We start from the raw sequence: 19,093 nt of genomic DNA on the forward strand, positions 1-19,093 counted from the left end.
TTTCGTGAGGAATCACCATTATAAAGCTTCCATCACGGGTCTGGATCCTCCTTCTCTATTGCTCACATTAACTGACACCAAGTGGAAACTGGTCACTGGCGTCACCAACTTTAAAATAACCTTATTTTTGAGGGATAAAACTCTACAGTACTCAAAACAGATTCGTTGCACAACATTAGCAGATTGGTCTTGTAAAAAAACACTTATGTAATAGTTAGTAGTAAGTAGTTGTACTACAGACTGTCATTGTATTTCAAAACTTATGAGGAAAATGCTTGACATTTTCCAAAGATTTGGCCCCAAGCTGTGCAATGTGTTGGAATTGAGCAGGTACGGCTGGTAAATCTACAAGTTTTGAATACCATCGCAAAAAAATTGAACTAAAACTTGAGCTCTCCCCTAAGCCATAACCTTTAGAGACCAGTCTAATACGGAACAAGAAATAGGGAACTTGAAAGGGAACCATTCTGTAATGTCTGGTTTATATTTAGTTTCTTGGTCAAATGGTAATATTTCTTTAAACCAGAGTAGAGATCAATTCTGAACTGATGCAATTGTGGGGATTTTTTTCTGGTTCTCTGTGTTTATAAGTGCAGAGACAAATTACCACACACTGATATCAAGGTCCAAACACACCAAAACAGTCATGAAGAGGGCACGACAAAACATTTTCCCCCGGGGGAGACTGAAATGATTTGGAATGGGTCCCCAGATCCTAAAAAGTTCTACAGCTGCACCACCGAGAGCATCCTGACCGGTTGCATCCCCACCGGGTATGGCAACTGCTCGGCATCCGACCGTAAGGCGCTACAGAGGGTAATGCGTATGGCCCAATACATCACTAGGGCAAAGCTTCCTGCCATCCAGGATCTATATACTAGGCGGCATCTGAGGAAAGCCCCAAAAATTGTCAAAGACTCCAGTCACCCACGTCATAGACTGTTCTCTCTGCTACCCCACGGCAAGCGGTACCGAAGCGCCAAGTCTAGGTCCAAAAGGCTTCTTAACAGCTTCTACCTCCAACTGCTGAACAATGAATCAAATGGCCACCTGGACTATTTACCTTGACCCCATTGTTTTTACACTGCTGCAACTCGCTGTTAATTATCTATACATTGTCGCTTTACCCCTACTTACAAGTGTCAATCAATCAATCAAATGTATTTATAAAGCCCTTTTTACGTCAGCCGATGTCACAAAGTGCTGTACCGGAACCCAGCCTAAAACCCCAAACAGCAAGCAATGCAGGTGTAGAAGCAAAAACAACCTAGAAAGGCCAGAACCTAGGAAGCAACCTAGAGAGGAACCAGGCTCTGAGAGGTGGTCAGTCCTCTTCTGGCTGTGCTGTGTGGAGATTATAACAGTACATGGCCAAGAACTTCAAACGTTCATAGATGACCAGCAGGGTCAGATAATAATAATCAAAGTGGTTGTAGAGGGTGCAACAGGTCAGCACCTCAGGAGTAAATGTCAGTTTGCTTTCATAGTCGATCATTCAGAGTTAGAGACAGCAGGTGTGGTAGAGAGAGAGTCCAAAACAGCAGGTCCGGGACAAGGTAGCACATCCAGTGAACAGGTCAAATTACCTCGACTAACCTGAACCCCCGCACATTGACTCTGTACCGGTACCCCCTGTATATATGGCCTCGTTATTGTTATGTAATTTTATTGTTTTACTTTTTATGAAATGTTTTACTTCGTTTATTTAGTAAATATTTACTTAACTCTATTTCTTAAACTGCATTGTTGGTTAAGGGTTTGTAAGTAAGCATTTTACGGTAAGGTCTACACATGTTGTATTCGGCGCATGTGATAAATATAATTGGATTTGATTTGCTGAGCTCTGTTGAAACTACAAGATAAACATCTCTGTTGACCTGATCTGAATGCAAGTTATTTGAAGCCTAATATTATGATGTAATAAAGTTATTATAGCAGAACCTTTACTCTGAGCGCTTTTCCAAGGGCATATTGGAAATATTGAGCATGGATAGAGACAGTAATATGTAGGTGTAGTGAAAACATGTGTGTGTGTGTGTGTGTGTGTGTGTGAGTGTGTATGTGCGCGTACGCATTGTGTGTGTACTTTGGCAGCCTCTAAGACACACCCACCCCCTCTCAGCCTCAACCTCAGCCTTAGAGCCCTGCACACTGCTGCTATTGACTCACTCCTCCGCTGGACCAGACAGAGAACAGAGCAGCAGTCTGTGCCTCGCTCTCACCCCATACTCTTCTCACCACACCAGGGATCCACATCCAGCCGTCGCCCTTCTGCCACCAGACAACCAGTTGAACCATGGTGCTCTACCACAGGGAGTTTGACAAGGCAGGCAGGGCAGCCGGTCTCCAGATATGGAGGATAGAGAAGATTGAGCTGGTCGCTGTGCCTGAGAACCTGCACGGGAACTTCTATGTTGGCGACGCGTACGTGGTTCTCCACACCGTCAAACAGCGGGATAGCTGCTTCTACGACCTGCACTTCTGGCTGGGTGAGTTGGAGTGAATGTGGAGTGTTTCCTCAGGCTCTTCCACACAACATGTCACACGCTGGATGATTTGTTTACTGACGGAGGGTTATGAATCCTTGGAGATTAACGTGAATACATTTGGGGAGTGCTTCATAGACGTTCAAGTTTTATAGCTACAGGCTGAACTCCATGGCATAATATTCTCAGAACCTTCTCATTAACATTAATACATACATTGGCAATAGCTAAAATAACTTAGCATCAAAGGACATAATATACTAACAGTGTTATAACACATTCCCTTCATCATAGGATCATATCTGAGTAGATGTATTCATATAAGAGAAGAACAGGTTGTACATTTCAAGACAGAACAAGATAGATGGTTTAGCTTGACACCACAAATGCAGATATGAGATGCTGATAATGTTGAGAAAGATAGTTTAGAAATGGATTAAATAATCACTATTATTTGGCATTGCTGTCCTGCACCTCCCCTGAAAGACCCCATGTCAACCTAATAGTAGAATGCCTCTGCTCTTTGTGGATGATCGTGTGTGAGCAGGGATGGAACATAAGGATTTTGGGCACTGGACAGCCAGGCTAGCCGTCTAAAAATTCAAGCAGTCTAAAAATTCAAAAGGCACTCTTTTGCAGGTGCATGGTAACAATTGAATAACATGAGAGAAAAAATAAGAAACCTGCATGCTTTTCTTGCTAGTATAACTGCTCTTTATTAAGCTTTACGTATAGGCCTCAAGGCCTTTGTAAGAGCCCGGGGCTAAAAAAATGTGCCATGCGATATTTGAAAAGACAAAATGTCAATAGCCGGGTAGCTAGTTGGGCACATTTTGTACTAGCCCTGTCTGAAAAGTACTGGCAACGGGTTAATGGGCTAGCTTAATTTCCATCCCTGTGTGTGAGTGACGTTTCATAACGTTTCACAACTGTGAGGTCTCAAGGTGCTGTTGTCTTAGTGTACAGAGAAGTAAAGCAGAAGCAAGTCAGCCGATCTTGTCATCAGCTGAGCTGAATACAGTTTTTTTGCCTGAAGTAAAAAATGAAAGTGACTATCTGGGTGGGGTGATTGACTATCATGAATCTTCCTGGATAAGATAAGGTCATTCTCAGCAGAGGTCGTAAACTTTATCAGTCCTCGTTCCACACGTAATCTGGGAAACGATCAAGCCTTTTCATTAACCTTTGAGTAACTTCTCTGTTCAGCTGTCTCAGAGTAGACACATTGTACCTGAAGGTACTGTCAGTTTCTTCGTGGAACTACTGAACCATGCAAGTCAAGGCTACTGATCTGTAACTCCAGCTTCCTTCCTTGACACACAATCATATATTTTTATGTCTCTCTCTCTCTCCCACACCCTCTTTCTCTCTCTCTCACTCTCCCACCTCTTCTCCCACCCTTCCTTTTCCTTCTCCTCCCTCATGCCCCCCCCCCCCCATCATTAACCATTAACCACTAAACATGCTAATGGACCTCCAAAGGGTTTCCTTCACATTATGCTTGCTGCTATGGGCTTTAATTTTTCCCTCGGTTCCTTCATTCAGTTACTCACTAAATTAGAATGGCAACATGTTATAGACTGCTAGCTAATGTTTAACTATGTTAGTCACACCAAAATAGTAGGTATGACTTGGACTGTTTACCTACCTCATCAGGCCTACAAGGTACCACTTACAGGGTTCCAGCTCCTCAAATCAAATCCAATTGTATTGGTCACATACACATGGTTAGCAGATGTTATTGCGACTGTAGCGAAATGCTTGTGCCTTTATTTCCGACAGTGAAGCAATATCTAACATGTATTCTCACAATTCCACAACAACTACCTAATAAAAACAAATCTAAGTAAAGGAATGGAATAAGAATATATACATACAAATATATGGATGAGCAATGACAGAGCGGCATAGGCAAGATGCAATAGATGGTATAAAATATAATATAAACATATGAGATGACTAATGCAAGATATGTAACCATTATTAAAGTGGCATTATGAAAGTGACTAGTGATCCATTTATTCAAGTGGCTAATGATATCAAGTCTGTACCCAGGCAGCAGCATCTCTGTGTTAGTGAATGGCTGTTTAACAGTCTGATGGCATCTGATGGCCTTGAGATAGGTGTTAAACCACTGTTGTGTTGTGCAGCAGCAGCAGTCACCCAGAAATGTACAATGGCAACACGCAAGGCTGTTAGATTCTGTTTGAGAGTGAAAATATGAAAACTGCATCACCAGTGTGATTATTGTTGCCAAGCCGTCTTCAAGGGTGACAAAAAAGATGTGAACAAACAGGCCCACGCCACACAGTGTGAAGATAAAGCATACTATGAACATCACAGTGATAACATCAGCTAGGCAGTTTGACTCATAAGAATGAACATTGTGCTTAAGTTCCTTTGTCTAAACTTGAATACTCTCTCATTTCATGCTAACATTTATCATATTGTATTTAAGTACTGTACCCCTCATGTTCTCTCCTTAGGTAAGGAGTGCAGCCAGGACGAGAGCACGGCGGCGGCCATCTTCACTGTTCAGCTGGATGATTTCCTAGGAGGGAAGCCTGTCCAGTACAGAGAACTGCAGGGGTTCGAGTCCACCGCCTTCACACGCTACTTCAAGGGAGGCATCACATATAAAGTACAGTATTGTCTTACTGATGCATTTTATTTCAGTTTATTTGACTAATATTATAGTTGTTCCTGTATCTGTCTTACTGCTATTTACTACTAGAAGATATGGTGTTATATTGAACCAAAAAGCACCCTTATTTTTAGCAGTGAATATTCATTCCATTTGCCACATTTCAGACCCTGGGCATCATACGCTGGAGGTCTGCTATTAAATTAACACTTGTCGTAACGTTTTGTTTGGCCCTGGCCATGGGCAGCAACACTGACTCATGGGATGGTAAAGGAACCTGGTGTGCAGATGAAAAGGAAAAACAGTTATGCGTGATCCTCACATTGTTTGTTTTTCTTGGTTCTGAACCTTTCTTAATTTTCCTTAATATTACCCAATCACTAGAAGGAACTACTTGACATTCTAACCTTGTTCAACCTCACAGGGTACTCATAGGCTCTGACATTGCCTTTTATATGTTGTTTCAGGGATGTTTGTGTTGGGCACTATGTAACTGTGTATCTTGTGTTGTATGTGATGTATGCTATGTACATCTACATCTTGTATTGCTTTAAAACTGAGCAAGACAAATTCCCTCTTGAGGGCAATGAAGTATTACATTTTATCCTGATCTACTCCATTTTTTTCTATTCTACCCTGTTCTATTCTAGGCCGGAGGCGTGGCCTCTGGGTTCCATCACGTGGTCACCAACGACCTGTCAGCTCTGAGACTATTCCATATCAAAGGTCGCCGCGTCGTCAGGGCAACTGAGGTTACCCTCAACTGGTCCAGCTTCAACAGAGGGGACTGCTTCATCGTGGACCTTGGTGCAGTAAGATTTGATTGATTGATTAATTGATCTACTGATTGACTAATTGACTCATCGATGGATCGATAGATCAGGAGATTGTACTTTAGCCTCCCTCTATGTGAGAGTTTACCATATAGATATAGAACATGTATCAATGATATAGTGTCTATGTTGGGAACAATGCCTCTGCCACTTGTATGCCACTTGTATGGATGGTAGTGCACTTAGTGACCCTGTAACAACAGTTCATTTGTTTGACTGTCACCTTCCTGAGAAAACAGACACATTGTCCAGACAAACTTCAAATTCTGTTGAAAGTCAAATATTAACTGTTCGGCTTGAGTTCTTCTTAAATCTTAAATATATGTAGGCCTACGGTATGTTGACTTGAGGTGGGTTTATGTATCAGATCATTTGATATACAAGGTATCCTAATGTTTACCAAACTAAATCCAAAAGCTGTACTGTTCTCTTATTTGAATATTGCCTGAAATCAGGATGTATTGCCACATAACAGTGACCCGCTGGGTTAGAACCTGGGTCATCTGCATGCCCCAGCATAATGTGAGTTATCCCTCGAAGCTAAACGCCTGTATGCACCTGGAACTTGATAAAGTGAGCAACAACCTTCTTTCAAATGAACTGTACCTGTTACCTGTCTATAGGTTATCTACCAGTGGTGCGGTTCAGAGTGCAACAAATTTGAGCGCCTCAAGGCAGCACAGGTGGCTGCCAGTATCCGTGACAATGAAAGGAATGGCCGAGCAAAGCTGGTTGTCGTGGAAGAGTGGAGCGAGCCGCCTGAGTTAACTGAGGTGACAGATGCTAATTCAATATGTATTTTTACAACCACAATATTGAACTTTCATTCCCTAGTCTAGAATTTGCACTCTTGAATGGACATTAATCGCAAATTACTGCAGGCACTTAACTGTATGACAGTTAAATAATCCACTTATGTACACTATCATTTTGCTATCTCCATTAACACAAGTCAATATTATCTTAGTCTTTTTTGTCTTTGTGTTTTTACCGGTCAACCTTAACAGGTACTTGGCAACAAGCCAGATCTACCAGAAGGTGATGACAATGACGATATGATGGCAGATATCTCCAACAGGAAAATGGCCAAACTCTACATGGTATGGTACACAGTCTATACACACTCTAACACACACTCACTCACACACACACACACACTCATCTCGCTGTTGTTCCTTTCAGGTATCTGATGCGTCCGGAGAAATGCAGGTGACCCTGGTCTCAGAGGAGAACCCGTTCTCTCAGAGCCATCTGCTGTCTGACGAGTGCTTCATCCTGGACCACGGGAAGAGCAGGATGATCTTTGTCTGGAAAGGTACATATTTAAACTGCTACACATGTTTATCTTGACCATCTAAATTCATCCCCTCATCCTTTAGTACCTCCCATCTTTTTTGTACCTCTTCTTCTGCATGAATCATCCATCATCACCCATAAAGGCCGTAACGCCAACCCGAGCGAGAGGAAGACTGCCATGAAGACTGCTGAGGGCTTCATCAAGCAGATGGGCTACCCAGCTAACACACAGGTTCATGCTCATTATCATCCATATAGCGTCAGTCATAATTGCTTTGGTTGCATCATTTGATTGGATCAACTCGTGACTCAAATATCAGTCTATGTCAGTTCATGACCTGCTAAACTGATCATATCAAATAAAACTTTATTTGTCACATGCACCGAATTCAACAAGTCTAGACCTTACCGTGAAATGCTTACTTACAAGCCCTTAACCAACAGTGCAGTTCAAGAAGAGTTAAGAAAATATTTACCAAATTAACTAAAGTAAATAATAATTTGTACATGTAGGTAGGGGTGAAGTGGCTATGCATAGATAATAAGCAGCGAGTAGCAGCAGTGTACAAAACAAATGGGAGGGGGGGGCAGTTCTCTGACCTCACTGACCACACTGCCAGTTCTCTGACCACACTGACAGTTCTCTGACCTCCTCCCTATAGGCTGTCTCATCGTTGTCCGTGATCAGGCCTACCATTGTTGTGTCATCAGCAAACTTAATGATGGTGTTGGAGTCGTGTTTGGCCACGCAGTCGTGGGTGACCAGGGAGTACAGGAAAGGACTAAGTACACACCCCTGAGGGACCCCAGTCTTGAGGACCAGCATGACAGTCGTGTTGTTGTCTACCCTAACCACCTGGGGGCGGCCCTTCAGGAAGTCCAGGATCCAGTTGCAGAGGGAGGTGTTTAGTCCCTGGGTCCTTAGCTTAGTGATGAGCTTCGTGGGCACTATGTTGTTGAACGCTGAGCTGTAGTCAGTGAACAGAATAATTCTCACACAGGTGTTCCTTTTGTCCAGGTGGAAAAGGGCAGTGTGGAGTGCGAGTGAGATTGCGTCATCTGTGGATCTGTTGGGGCGGTATGCGAATTGGAGTGAGTCTAGGGTATCCAGGAGGATGCTGTTGATGTGAGCCATGACCAGCCTTTCAAAGCACTTAAATGGCTACCAACATGCTACGGGGCGGTAATAATTTAGGCATGTTACCTTCGTTTTCTTGGGCACAGGGAATATGGTGGTCTGCTTGAAACATGTAGGTATTACAGACTCAGTCAGAGGTTGAAAATGTCAGTGAAGACACTTGCCAGTTGGTCCGCGCATGCTTTGAGTACACGTCCTGGTAATCCATCTGACCCCGCGGCTTTGTGAATGTTGACCTGTTTAAAGGTCTTGCTCACATTGGCTACCGAGAGCGTTATCACATAGACATCCAGAACAGCTGGTGCTCTCAATCATGCTTCAGTGTTGCTTGCCTCAAAGCGAGCATAAAAGCATTTAGCTCGTCTAGTAGGCTCGCGTCACTGTGCAGCTCACGTCTGGGTTTCCCTTTGTAGTCCATAATTGTTTTCAAGCCCTGCCACATCCGATGAGCGTCAAAGCCGGTGTAGTAGGATTCAATCTTAATCCTGTATTGACGCTTTGCTTGTTTGATGGTTCGTCTGAGGGCATAGTGGGATTAGTGTCCCGCTACTTGAAAGCGGCAGCTCTAGCCTTTAGCTAGATGTGGATGTTTCCTGTAATCCATGGCTTCTGGTTGGAATATGTACGTACAGTCACTGTGGGGATGACGTCGTCAATGCACTTATTGATGAAGCCGATGACTGATGTGGTGTACTCCTCAATGGCATTGGATGAATCCCAGAACATATTCCAGTCTGGGCTAGCAAAACAGTCTTGTAGCGTAGCATCCGTGTCATCTGACCACTTCCGTATTGAGCGAGTCACTGGTACTTCCTGCTTTAGTTTTTGCTTGTAAGCAGGAATCAGGAGGATAGAATTATGGTCAGATTTGCCAAATGGAGGGCGGGTTAGAGCTTTGTATGCATCTCTGTGTGTGGAGTAATGATGGTCTAGAGTTTTTTCCCATCTGGTTGCACATGTGACATGCTGGTAAAAATTTGGTAAAACTGATTTAAGTTTGCCTGCATTAAAGTCCCCGGCCACTAGGAGCACCGCTTCTGGGTGATTATTTTATTGTTTTCTTATGGCCTTATGGAGTTGGTTGAGTGCGGTGTTAGTGCCAGCATCGGTCTGTGGTGGTAAATAGACAGCTGCAAATAATATAGATGAGAATTATTTTGGTGGATAGTGTGGTCTACAGTTTAAGGTACTCTACCTCAGGCGCGCAATACCTCGAAACTTCTTTAATATTAGACATCGCGCACCAGCTATTATTGACAAAAATACCCCCACCCCCACCCCTCGTCTTACCTTCTTACCTTATCTTCTCTGTTCTGCCGGTGTATGGAAATTCCCGCCAGCTCCATATTATCCGTGTTGTCATTCAGGCACGACTCGGTGAAACATAAGATATTACAGTTCTTAATGTCCCGTTGGTAGGATAATCGTAATCGTAGGTCATCAGTTTTATTTTCCAATGATTGTATCAGGATAAGGTAAGACCCAGATGCAGACTGTGTCGAAGTAACAATGTTGATTACAGCAACAGGGGCAAAGGTACAGGAAGGCAGGCAGGCTCAGGGTCAGGTCAGGCAGAGGTCGGTAATCCAGAGACGGGCAAAGGTACAGGATGGCAGGCAGGCTCAGGTTCAGGTTCAGGGGCAGGGGCAGGCAGAGTGGTCAGGCGGGCGGGCTCAGGGTCAGAACAGGCAACGGTCAAAAACAGGAGGACGAGTAAAGACAGACTGGGGAAAAGCAGGAGCTGATACAAAACCATTGGTTGACTTGACAAACAAGAAGAACTGGCAACAGACAAACAGAGAACACCAGAATAGGAGATAATGGGGAAGATGGGCGACACCTGGAGGGGGGTGGAGACAATCACAAAGACAAGTGAAACAGATTAGGGTGTGTCAAATTGCATGTTAGCAAGTAGAATGGATGGCAGTGAGAGTTTACTCGCTCGCTTATGGATTCTCAGAAGGCAGACAGATTTGCGTCCTCTTTTCCTCCGTCTTTTCTTCACGCAAATGATGGTGATTTGGGCCTGTTCCCGGGAGAGCAGTATATCCTTCTCGTCGGACTCATTAAAGAAAAAAAAATATTACAGTTCGTGTAATCGCTGTTCTGATGTCCAGAAGTTATTTTAGGTCATAAGAGACGGTAGCAGCAACATTATGTACAAAATAAGTAAAAAAATAAGTTGCAAAAAAAATGACAAAATAGCACAATTGGTTAGGAGCACGTAAAATGTCAGCCATCCTCTTCGGCGCCATCTTCATCAGGACTGAAGGAGAGTTGATCCCCAACCCTGACATTCATAGAAACAACTCCTCTTCTCTATCTCCAGATCCAGGTACTTCCAGAGGGTGGGGAGACTCCCATCTTCAGGCATTTCTTCCAGGGGTGGAGGGATAAAAACCAGAGCGAGGGGTTTGGGAAGGTCTTTGTGACCGAGAGGATCGCAAAGATACGTCAGGTGGAGTTCGATGCCTCCAAACTCCATGAGTCCCAGAGCATGGCAGCCCATTATAACATGGTGGATGACGGCACAGGAGACACTCAGGTACAGGACCATGTGTTACTGCCACAAGACTGTTAGCCCGCTGAGCTAAGGTCTAAGCAATAGATCAGGGAGCTAGCACAGGCCTTCAGGTATCAGGCAAGGTTCCTCATTACGCAGGCATTACGAGCAGTGAATAAGCAAATGTGCTAATCTAAAAATGAGTCAGGTGTTTTATTCAACTGACAATTCCAATCACATGGATTGTAAACAAATGATAGTAGAATAGCAAGCCAGATGCATGTTTCATGTTCTAGATCTTCAGAGTGGAGAGCAGTGGTCGAGTCCCAATCGACCCAAAGACCTATGGCCAGTTCTATGGAGGAGACTGTTACATCATCCTCTATACATATAAGAGAGGACAGGTCATCTACACCTGGTGAGTCTGGTAGACCTGTGCTCATATATTCAAGTAGATTGATTGGTTGGTTGGTTGGTTGGATGGATTGATGAATTAATTGATTGATCCCTATACTTCCTGTGGCAGGCAGGGGGCTAGCAGCACTCTAGATGAGCTCACAGCTTCTGCCTTCCTAACTGTGGAGCTCGATCGCTCTCTGGGTGGGAATGCAGTTCAGGTAAGTCTAACCCAAATTAAGTTGAGGATCTCTTATTGTCCAATGTCCACAGATGTCCAGTGGATGTGCTTTATCCCAACCCCTCTGAAAGACACACACACTGCTGTTGGAGCGAAGGCCCTCGGTGGAAATGTGTAAAAGCTGTAGAAAGTTTTAAACCTTTTTTTTTATCACAGTTGTAAATTGTGATACTAGAGGTTATTCTCTCCAGCCCATAGTGTATTAAATTCCCTAATTTGATTGTTTTATCAGGGTTTACTTTCCATGCCTACGGGGCATGATGTAATCTTTTCTCTGGTTGTGAAGTTGGTATCTCATTATCTGATTCAATGTTTTATGATCAACTGTTAGCACAGGGTGCCGCTGGGAGGTTCTCAATTTGTTTTACTAACTCCTCCATCCTCTCCTCACCTCTTTTTTTAAAAAGGTCAAAGGTAATCGAGGAGAGGAAACGTGGAAACAAATGCGCTTGTATGAAATGAGATTCTCCTTCTCCACTCGTGCCTCATCAGGCAAATCGAGAGCTTGGGACGATAAGGTTCAATGTGGATAAAAGATGATTCTGGGATAATTAAAGTTCTGATCCCTCAAAGGTTTGAATGGTGTCACCGATGTTTATCTTGTAATCTTTTGAAATTAACAACATGATTTGTGGTATTTAGAGTACTATATAGGTAGAGAACATTGAACAGAACAAGGCTATGTCAATAACAACATTTAGACAAAAATGCAGATACAATCTTATAGTCCCAAACTCTCGAAATGCGTTTACAGGGGTGGAATACCCAAATAAATGTGTAAAGTGATGAAAACAAATGGAGCTAGTTGTGGCAGACATTTTATAGATAAGTAGAGTATAGTTTTTAAATGTGTACATGTTTTTCTCCTTCGAAAAAAACACATCTGATTCAAAGTGGGTGTGGCGGATTATAAAACACTTCTGCGCTACCTGCCGCGAGGGCACTCTTGTGCATCCGCTGCCGAAGGAGGCCATCGAAGAGGGAGCAGACTCCTTTGTTCGCCTACTAACGAATTGACAGTTTCCTCCACCACCCGACAACTTATCGGTTTCTGGGTCACGGAGGATAGATAGCGTTTTTTTGCCCAAATGAGAATTTTCCACTGTGTATGCCATGTTATAGTGCCCCCTAGTGGTTGTCTACAGCATAGTTTTCTACCTGGCCCTCCAGCTATGGCTTTGCTATCCATGAGCTCCTGTACCAAATTTGATATGCATTAATACTCTCTTTTGGTTTCCTAGGTGAGAGTATCCCAAGGAAAAGAGCCTGCCCATCTCCTGAGTTTGTTCAAAGCCAAGCCCCTCATCGTGTATAAGAGTGGTACCTCACGCATCGGAGGCCAGGCACCTGCGGCCCCCACACGCCTGTTCCAGGTCCGACGTAACCTGGGCACCATCACACGCATCGCAGAGGTTAGGATATTCTCTCACACAGACACACACCTATGGTTGTTTGATTGGCAGAGATGGAAGGTAAACACACATAAATGCAGTTTTCACACTATATTGTGAATAGGCACTGATTATGCTAAATTTGAGGGTTTTTCATTGGCATTTACGATGCTCATTTGTCATTTCCTATCTAGACTGGAGGTCAGCGTTTCCTCACCACTAGTTGCATTGTCTGTTGTGTGTGTGTGTGTGTTGTGGCAGGTGGATGTGGAGGCTGGCAGCCTGAACTCTAACGACGCATACCTGCTGAAGCTGCCCTCGGGGGGGAGCTACCTGTGGGTGGGTAAGGGCGCCAGCGAGGACGAAGAGCGGGGGGCCCAGTACCTGAGTCAGGTGCTGAAGTGTCAGACACAACGCATCGTAGAGGGACAGGAACCAGGTGAGAATATCATACAGATTCCTTGGCCTGGGCTCATGTTCATAAAACGTCTCAGAGGAGTGCTAATGTAGTATTAGTTTTCCTTTTTAGTTCATAATGAATAAGAATATATGGACGGGTTCCTGATATTAGATCAGAAGTTCTACTCCGAGAAGCTTTATGAGGGGCAGCAGGTAGCCTAGTGGTTAAAGTGTTGGACTAGCAACTGGAAGGTTGCAAGATCAAATCCCTGAGCTGACAAGGTCAAAATCTGTTGTTCTGCCCCTGAACAAGGCAGTTAACCCACTGTTCCTAGGCCGTCATTGAAAATAAGATATTTTTTTCTTAGCTGACTTGCCTAGTTAAATAAAGGTAAAATTAAAAAAACGAGATATGATGTAGTACTCAGGAAAGTCACCAGGGGACACACTGACACAAGGAAGGTCTTCAGACAGATTGACAAGTTTGAGGTTTTTCGTCCTAAAAATGTATATCACAAGTTCAAGATGCAAAGAAACCCAAGCAGATTTGTTTTGTTTGGTTGTAGCGGACCTCTGGGCAGCATTAGGGGGAAAGAAGGACTACCAAACATCAGAGAGACTGGCGAGTAAGAGCCTCACTCAACAACCTCGCCTGTTCGCCTGCTCCAACAAGACTGGCAGGTTCATAGTGAGTACCACACACACGCACACTCTCTCTCTCTCTCTCTCTCTCTCTCTCTCTCTCTCTCTCTCTCTCTCTCTCTCTCTCCTCTCTTCTCTCTCTCTCTCTCTCTCTCTCTTCTCTCTCTCCTCTCTCTCTCTCTCTCTCTCTCTCTATTCCCTCTCTCATCTCTCTCTCTCTCTCATCTCTCTCTCTCTCTCTCTCTCACACACACACACACTCACACTCACACTCACACTCACACTCACACTCACACTCACACTCAAATAGATAGATAGATGACAAATACTGTTTGCAGATTGAGGAGGTTCCAGGGGAGTTCAGTCAGGAGGATCTGGCAGAGGATGACGTGATGCTGTTGGACGTCTGGGATCAGGTATGGAGCTTGTTACATATCCTCAAATTACAATTTTCAGGACATTTCTAACTCTATGGAGGTTGAACTACATTGATGTTCATTTTTTGCGATAGGTGTTTATCTGGATTGGCAAAGATGCCAATGAAGTTGAGAGAACTGAATCTGTAAAATCAGGTGAGTTTTGCCTTGTGTGTGTGTATATAGGGTAGTTTATTTTTCATAGTACGTTTAATATATAGTTTATAAGTATATAAACTGAAACCATATCATGACCAAGACTTGGCATCTATAAGGTCTTATTTATGCATACATTTAAGCAATGAGATGAGATTTAAAAAAAAATATATATATGTATATACTTATATACCTTTAATATATAAGAGGTGTGAACACCCTCTTTTCTATGGTTTATCCCGTTGATAACATCTATGTGCTCCCTTCCTTACAGCCAAGACATACATAGAGACGGATCCGGGTGGTCGGGATAAGAGGACCTCCATAGTGATGGTGAAGCAGGGTCATGAGCCCCCCACCTTCACAGGGTGGTTCCTGGGGTGGGACGCGGAACGCTGGGACTCAGACACCATGGCCAGGACCATGAAGACACTGCAGATTTAGCATCAATGAATCCCAACAGTTATAACACCATTATAACACAGTTAGACAGTTATAACAGTTATAACATTCACTCTGTATTCAGTGGAGGGTTTACAAATACTAGTGTGAAAGGAGGGTTAGCTAGCTCTTCATGGACTAGTGTTAACCCCAGATGATGTGTACTGCTTGGACAACTTTGTTGTTTTGGTTCCAAAGACAAAAGACCAAAAAGTATGATATATGATGTTAATTTGAATGCGGATCTTTACATTTGGACTACGTCTGGAATTAAATATTGCTATTTGCTCTATAAAAACAAAAATACAAATAAGAAGTTTGTAATTTGTGTGTTGGCGAGTATGGAAGATTGAATGCTTTTGTCATTAAAAACTCTGATAGAAAATGCATAACGCCTTCCCGATAGTTATTTGCATGAACTCACACGCCGCCTGATCTCGCGAGCTTACATGAATGGTTCGCTAATCAGTCTGGTAATTACCAGGCTAAACGTCTAACCATGATGGACAATCAAATTAATTCAAGACGGGCTAATACATTATTAAACATTTATTAGCTCCAGTGTCTTGTCTTAAACATTTATTAGCTCCAGTGTCTTGTCTTCATCTCAAACCTTGGCCTACTGTGTAGCCTGGAAAATGAACTTGTAATTCATATCCTACAATATTCGAGTACCTGAAAAAGTCATTTTGGTCACTTTAGAATATCAAAAGAAAGACCTAGGCTTTCCAATGAGAGACATAACTATCACTAGTAAATTGAGTGTGAGATTGGGCACAGACATCAATTCAACGTTAATTCCACGTTGGTTCAACGTAATTTCATTGAAGTCACGTGGAAACAACGTTGATTCAATCAATGTGTGCCCAGTGTGATTGCACTGAAATGTTATTTCAAATGTACATTTCCCACCATCACAATGTCTGGCGTCTGGGGAGCCCACCCACTTTCAGATCATACAATTGAAACTGTTGAGCGATCAGACCAGATCCGAGAGACCACCCAAGTCACTCAGTAAATGTGCTCTTGATGGTCCTCATCTTGGTGAAGGAAATCACCGTGCTTTGATCTTACATTATTGCTTTTTTCCTTTCTGATCTAATGATAGATATATTTTTTTTAAATCGGCAAACATTGGCCCTATTTGTAATTGAACATACACATTTAGGCAGGACACATCTTTTAAAAAGATCTAGATCTTAATATTTAATAGTTTGTTGCAATCAATGAAACTTGAAACATTTCAATCACATTTCAATCACAAGCCATACAAGTGTAGCCTATAGATGAGTTCCTGATAAGATACACATTTTACACAGAAAACATCATATCAAGTACAAATACATCTAGAATATATAACACGCCCTTTTCATTGCAACCAGTACTATGTAATTTCAGAGTTCAATGACACCAAGTGACAGAAACAGGTGGCGCGTGGAGGTGTGTCGCGTGAGGACGACGACGACAACAGGCACCGCTCATCACCAATCGGACAAGGAGAAAACGGAGCGCTCTGGGACTTCAACCAAACACAGCTCTCGCTAGAAACATTCTGGGTTGAACCCGTGGTGCGGGAATGGATTGGAGAGGGAGTATATCCACGTTTATCGCTCAGTAGTCGTGTGGACATGAAAGTGTGAGCAAGAGAGAGGAGATCATAAACGATACCCTGTTGCAACGATTTCGCTTTGATGTTTTGGAAAGTCCATAGGCCTACATCACAAAGGTAGGTGTGCATTCTACAAATTATATAATTTGTTCCATGCATGGAGATTATGCATAGAGATTACGTTTAGTACAATATGTGGAATGAATTAGATTATACCCAAACCATCGTCGCCAATTTTTCATGACAGTTTGCATTGAATGTCTGCCTAGACCGCCTATTATTGAGTGCAAGATGATTGAATAGCAAACTAGCAATAGCCTACTAACATATATAAACGCATTCGATTCAGTGTTTTGTTTTTTCATAGCACATGTTGACATAACCCCCCTGTCTGCCTGTCAACCCATTTGTTTTGTCGTTAGTGGTAGAAGACTGTTGTTGCCGCGCAACAGTTTCTTGATGGCCAGCCAGTCAATCTTCTGTAGCCTATTTCGATTATTCTCTCAATTTACGATTTGTCAGGCAACGAGCAGAATAGTGTTATTCCTTGTGCCAACGGCAATGATCATCAACCCGAAGACAGTTAAAGTCGGATTTTGTTGGGAGCACGCAGACGTCCTTGTTATTCAATATTGATAGCCTACTGTCTCTGAATGGGAATTAACATATGAAATCCACCGAGCTCCGAGCGCTGCTCTAGACGCTACATGTGCAAATAGGCTCCTTTCACACCCCTCTGGTTTACCTCTCATTCATCTCATGGCCCGAAATATTAAAGATGTAGAAGGCTTAAGAATAAGAAAGAGAGAGAGCATATTCACTTACAGTGAGAAAAGGAAAAAAGACAGAGACTGTATAGGCCTAGGCTATATTCACTTACAATGAGAAAAGGAAAAAAGACAGAGACTGTATAGGCCTAGGCTATATTCACTTACAATGAGAAAAGGAAAAAAGACAGAGACTGTATAGGCCTAGGCTATATTCACTTACAGTGCATAGCCCCTCCAATTGTAAAGCAATAGACTGCTGTTCTTGTTGGTTGTTAGTGCTTTTTACAGCTGCTTACATTGTATCCTCTCTCTTTTATGTCTAGGTGAATGCTGCAGCACAGCCCCCTGGAAAAGGAATGAGCAAAGCAGTCTTGTGATTATTTGTTGAAGCAGCAGCGGCAAGCTTCTCCCCTGTCTGAGTCTCCCTCAAAGTGTGAGAAACAAGATGGGTAATGGATTATCAGACCAAATCTTCCCCAGCCTTCCTTCCTTCCAGGCTCTCCATATTGTCATCCTGGGTCTGGACTGCGCCGGGAAGACCACTGTCCTCTACCGCCTTCGTTTCAATGAGTTTGTGAACACGGTCCCCACTAAGGGATTCAACACGGAGAAGATCAAAGTGTCCCTGAGTGCTAGCGGAAAGTCCTGGCGGAAGGCGGCGTTCCACTTCTGGGACGTGGGCGGTCAGGAGAAGCTCCGCCCCCTGTGGCGCTCATACACGCGGTGCGCCGACGGTATCGTGTTTGTGGTGGATTCCGTCGACACCGAGCGTCTGGAGGAGGCCAAGACGGAGCTCCATAAGATCACAAGGTTAGCAGAGAACCAGGGGGTGCCTGTTCTAGTGGTGGCCAACAAGCAGGACCTGAGGAACTCCCTGCCGCTTCACGAGATGGAGCGCTCTCTGGCGCTAGCAGAGCTGGGTAATGGAACGCCCTGGCACCTGCAGCCCGCCTGCGCCATCATAGGGGAGGGGCTACAGGAAGGTCTCGAGAAGCTCCACACCATGATCATCAAAAGGAGGAAGACGCAGAAAGCTCAACAGAAGAAGAAGAGATGATCGGATTGGTCACACACACAACCGCCAACATGGCGGAGTTGGTGGAGTTACACAAGGACTTAATGTGAGATACCAATGGTGATGGACGGTGACCCACCTCTCGGGGTGTTAACCTGTTAACCATGAGCTGGACATATGGTGTTGACTAGTATGGTGTACCAATACTGCTAGGTGTCTCCTTATCAATACATTGACCAGGTGATGTGGAGCACTCAGTGATGGATCAGCTGCTTGCTGGCCTGCCTGCCTGTAAGTCTGTCTTGGCTCAGTTGTATCAGTCAATGGACTGAGTTTGTTCAGGGCTGTCTCGGGGTGTTGTCAATATGTCCTCACTGGAACTGATGGAATAGATTTTTTTCACCATGCCATGGACTTTGGATGGTAACAGTCCTGGCTGGCACAGCAACACGGGACAGTAGACACTAATGTATTTTTATAGGAAGTATTTCGTCATACCATGAGGCACACAAGAGTTCCCAGAGAGACAAAACAATCAAAACGTTGAAGTGTCAGAGAAGTCAAATGCACACTTGATTGTATGCTGTCTTTACTGTCAAGTGTTACAAGTGTATGTAGCCTATTGTTCAATCAGTTTGAAACATGAAAACACAATGAAATTATAGGTTTACCAAAGCTTTTGTTGACAATGAGATTACATGTCGAAAACACAAAGAA

At 43.5% G+C, this 19,093-nt stretch overlaps 2 protein-coding genes across 2 annotated transcripts; both read left to right on the forward strand.

Moving 5' to 3' along the window:
* Positions 1–2,155: 2,155 nt before the first annotated feature.
* scin (scinderin) lies at positions 2,156–15,374 on the forward strand. Its single transcript, XM_023976645.2, has 16 exons — positions 2,156–2,489; positions 4,973–5,127; positions 5,781–5,942; positions 6,587–6,736; positions 6,971–7,063; positions 7,146–7,278; positions 7,403–7,491; positions 10,727–10,942; positions 11,197–11,318; positions 11,427–11,517; positions 12,779–12,949; positions 13,190–13,367; positions 13,894–14,015; positions 14,308–14,385; positions 14,481–14,541; positions 14,816–15,374. The coding sequence occupies exons 1-16, from the start codon at positions 2,297–2,299 to the stop codon at positions 14,983–14,985; spliced, it is 2,184 nt and encodes a 727-aa protein (XP_023832413.1). The 5' UTR covers positions 2,156–2,296; the 3' UTR covers positions 14,986–15,374.
* A 1,045-nt stretch (positions 15,375–16,419) lies between these two features.
* LOC111956216 (ADP-ribosylation factor-like protein 4A) lies at positions 16,420–18,726 on the forward strand. The gene is made up of 2 exons (XM_023976668.2): positions 16,420–16,708; positions 17,685–18,726. Exon 2 carries the CDS (start codon positions 17,807–17,809, stop codon positions 18,416–18,418), a length of 612 nt encoding a protein of 203 aa, XP_023832436.1. The 5' UTR covers positions 16,420–16,708; positions 17,685–17,806; the 3' UTR covers positions 18,419–18,726.
* The last annotated feature ends 367 nt before the right edge of the window (positions 18,727–19,093 follow it).

This window comes from Salvelinus sp. IW2-2015, linkage group LG31 (genome assembly GCF_002910315.2).
Source record: "Salvelinus sp. IW2-2015 linkage group LG31, ASM291031v2, whole genome shotgun sequence".
Lineage (NCBI taxonomy): Eukaryota > Metazoa > Chordata > Actinopteri > Salmoniformes > Salmonidae > Salvelinus > Salvelinus sp. IW2-2015.